The following is a 3,099-nucleotide window of genomic DNA, read 5'->3' as shown; positions in this document are numbered from 1 at the left end:
CCCCCGGAAAATTGAGAAGCCGGGTTGGCAGTCACCCTGCGAACAGTTTTTGTCGGGAAATCGAAACTATGATATGGTTCTTTTCGGACAAGTGTAGACCTTCGAAAATAGGCTTTTGTCATGAATTTTTTGACCAAATCTCCTTGAATTTTAAAAATTTCTCCTTTAAACCTCCTTGAATTTGGTGGGAAGTTCATGGCAGGAACCCTGGAGTATGGGTGAGCGGGTAAGAGCAATATCTTATTTGAGTAATAATAGAAAGTTTAATAAATTGTTTGGTTAACAGAGGAATTGGTTGAAAAAATATATCATTCAAGGAATAGTGTTTGGAGAGTTTTCTTGGCTCACTATCTCCATGGGACCAGTCCTACTGGAGAACGGAAGTTATTTGGAAGTCCTTCGTCCTAACTGTATTTCTGACATGGGGCTGACTTTTCAGCCCACCGATCGTAACTGGATTGTTCAGGGAGATTTTTTGGCGGGCTATATTCAAACTCTGGAAATAGTGTAGTTATGTGTGGATTCCGTGTTGAAAGTTTTTAAACAGCCAATCTGACTTCCAGACTTCCATTAGAAAATGAGAATAAGTGAAAATCGTAGTCTTTTTCATTTGACCCCATGGGACTGAAGTAATGTCTAGAATGGCTGATCCATCATCAGAACCAACAGGTTTTTTTCACCAAAACACACCAAAATTTGTTAGGAGCGGTTGACTCAAACGATAGAGACTTGGCTGACGATTTTATATAGATATCCCGTGACAGTTTAAAGTTGAGTGGTGTTGAGGAGGATGATGGTGAATATAAATCAGTCTGTCAGTACACAAATAGGTCCTTATCTCTAGATCAAGTCAGGAGTGGGAAACTTTGCTTCAATGAAAGATGTTCCAAGCTATTACTAGGTACCAGACACCTAAATTTTCCAACTAGCTGTATGCCAAATTTATCTGTTCCATTTGAAAGGCCTATATCCACTGAGCATTTTGGTACCATTCTTTAACTTCTCCGTCAATTTTAAAGAAAATTGTAGTTGTTTAAAATTTAATTAAAATTGTAAAGTCAGTCACTGGCTGCAACCCCAGGTTTGACAGACAATAAAAAAAGTACCAAGTGCACTAAACATCTCCACATTAACAGAGTACAATCACTATAACAAATATATGGAGCCTAATTTTTTTCAAGACTGAGATCTTTACAAATCAGTATTTTATCGCCTCAAACACGATGATCTGTCGTTATTTTGACAAAAACACCAAGCGTTGACCCGGCGGCGCCGCACCGGCCCCCGTGGCGAGCGAGTCGGCTCTACACTGTAGTGTACCCCGCGTGCGGGGTCACATGCTTCCGAGTCTCGCGGAAGGATTGATGAAAAATAATTCCAAGTTAATAACTTTATTCTAATAGAAAATGAACTGATCTTTTCATTGATACCTGTTATAAGTCGGTATTATACATTTTTTGTGTCAAAAGGGATCTTTAAACATTTTGACGGTATTTTTAAAAGCTTTCTATAAAGACGCCAAAGGCTAAACTTATATCACGAGAAAGCCCGTTTAAAGCTCTACAGTTCTCCGCCAATGAAAAGACGGTATTTAATCATCCCTCGTTCCGCGAAGCATTTGAATGCATGCGTGTCAATTTTTCAACCGGCCGACCTCGCATTCCGACCGCAAGGGGCTTCGCTTTCGTCGGTGATTCTCCAGCTCCTAATAATCGGACATATAAACAACTTACACCATCGTAACGAGGTAAAGCTGAACTTTTACAAGGTGTACGGCATTTGGTGTTTTATAGCGAAAGAGCAAAGAAACAGCGATCGAAATTACCCCGATTTTACCGATACCACGCTGTCGGAAGGCCGCGAGGCCGTGTTTACGCTACCTACTATTACCAAAACTTTCATTAATTTTGGGTTTGATTGTTTTTATTTGTCATATTTCAGATTTTGTTTATAGTAATGTGACCTCAACTAAAGAAAAATTCACTAAATATTTTATATTCATCAGAAGAAAAAAAACAAGCTGGAAAGGCATCATATCTTTTGGGTATTGAAGTTTTTGGTAGTATATGAGTATGGCAAAGTAAAAAAAAATGAAAACTGATCTTCTTTCAAGCAGCTTGAAGGTCAAGGTAATTACTATGATTTGCATGTAATCACCTTCCTCAGCTACTAGTGCATATTTTATTACAGTACCTTTTAGAGAATATTATATATATAGTTTGGGGCCTCAAGTCTCAAAATTGACTTTGTATAATCATTTTCTCCTGAACATGTGATCATTCCAGGATATGAAAACCAATGAATTTCATTTACCTCCAGGTGCTCATTCCCACATTCGTGGGCTGGGTCTTGATGATGCCTTGGAGGCGAGACAAGTTTCCCAGGGAATGGTGGGACAGGTGAAAGCCAGAAAAGCTGCAGGTGTGATTATGGAGATCATCAAGGTATGCCATTTGACTTCATAACAATCTTCAGGTGATGGGTAGAAATTTGAAAACCTATTTCATGATATGCCCATTTGGGTACAAGTCTTTTACAGCTCCAGAAAAAAAAAGTTATTCATGAAACATAACTCGCACAACTTATTGGAGTTATTATTTGCTGCTAGAGATTGTGACTTCTGATCAATTGTTTGAGAACTAGTGTTTTCAGCTGCATGTGTGCTTGGCTTTGTAGTGCATTGTGCTTTTCAATATCTTGACAGTGGTGCTCATTATTTTCCTCAGGAGGGTAAAATAGCTGGCCGTGGCATTCTCATAGCTGGGCAACCAGGAACGGGGAAAACTGCTATTGCCATGGGTGAGTACATGAGAAAATTGGTATTACCATGCACATACTTGTGTCACAGTTTAAAATGTTATGTTTTTGTTAAAAGGTTAATTGGGCTGAGTGGTAGGACTGCTATGCTTTGATAAAAGTTGTATTCTAAGGACTCAAGTTGACTGTCTCTGGTGATTGGATACAAGGGGCTGTCTTGTGATATTTATTTTTCTGGCGGAAGAAGATGCTGTATTCAGGGTGTCCAGCAAAGTCGTAAAAAAGTCGTAAATTCGGCGCCCTGGCTGTAAAGGTCGTAAATGGTAGTAAATTTGCCTTGAA

General features: G+C 39.1%; 1 protein-coding gene across 1 annotated transcript in view; it reads left to right on the top strand.

The window, feature by feature from the left end:
• Nucleotides 1–3,099, top strand: part of LOC101864684 (ruvB-like 2) — a gene marked incomplete in the record, with an annotated part of 26,534 nt that overhangs the window by 5,258 nt on the left and 18,177 nt on the right. The window contains 1 exon segment of the mRNA XM_013081517.2: nt 2,320–2,444. Within this exon segment, the coding sequence (XP_012936971.1) occupies nt 2,320–2,444 (125 nt within the window).

Source organism: Aplysia californica, unplaced genomic scaffold, assembly GCF_000002075.1.
Source record: "Aplysia californica isolate F4 #8 unplaced genomic scaffold, AplCal3.0 scaffold00134, whole genome shotgun sequence".
In the NCBI taxonomy this organism is placed as follows: Eukaryota; Metazoa; Mollusca; class Gastropoda; order Aplysiida; family Aplysiidae; genus Aplysia; species Aplysia californica.
This window is presented reverse-complemented; position numbering and strand designations above follow the sequence as displayed.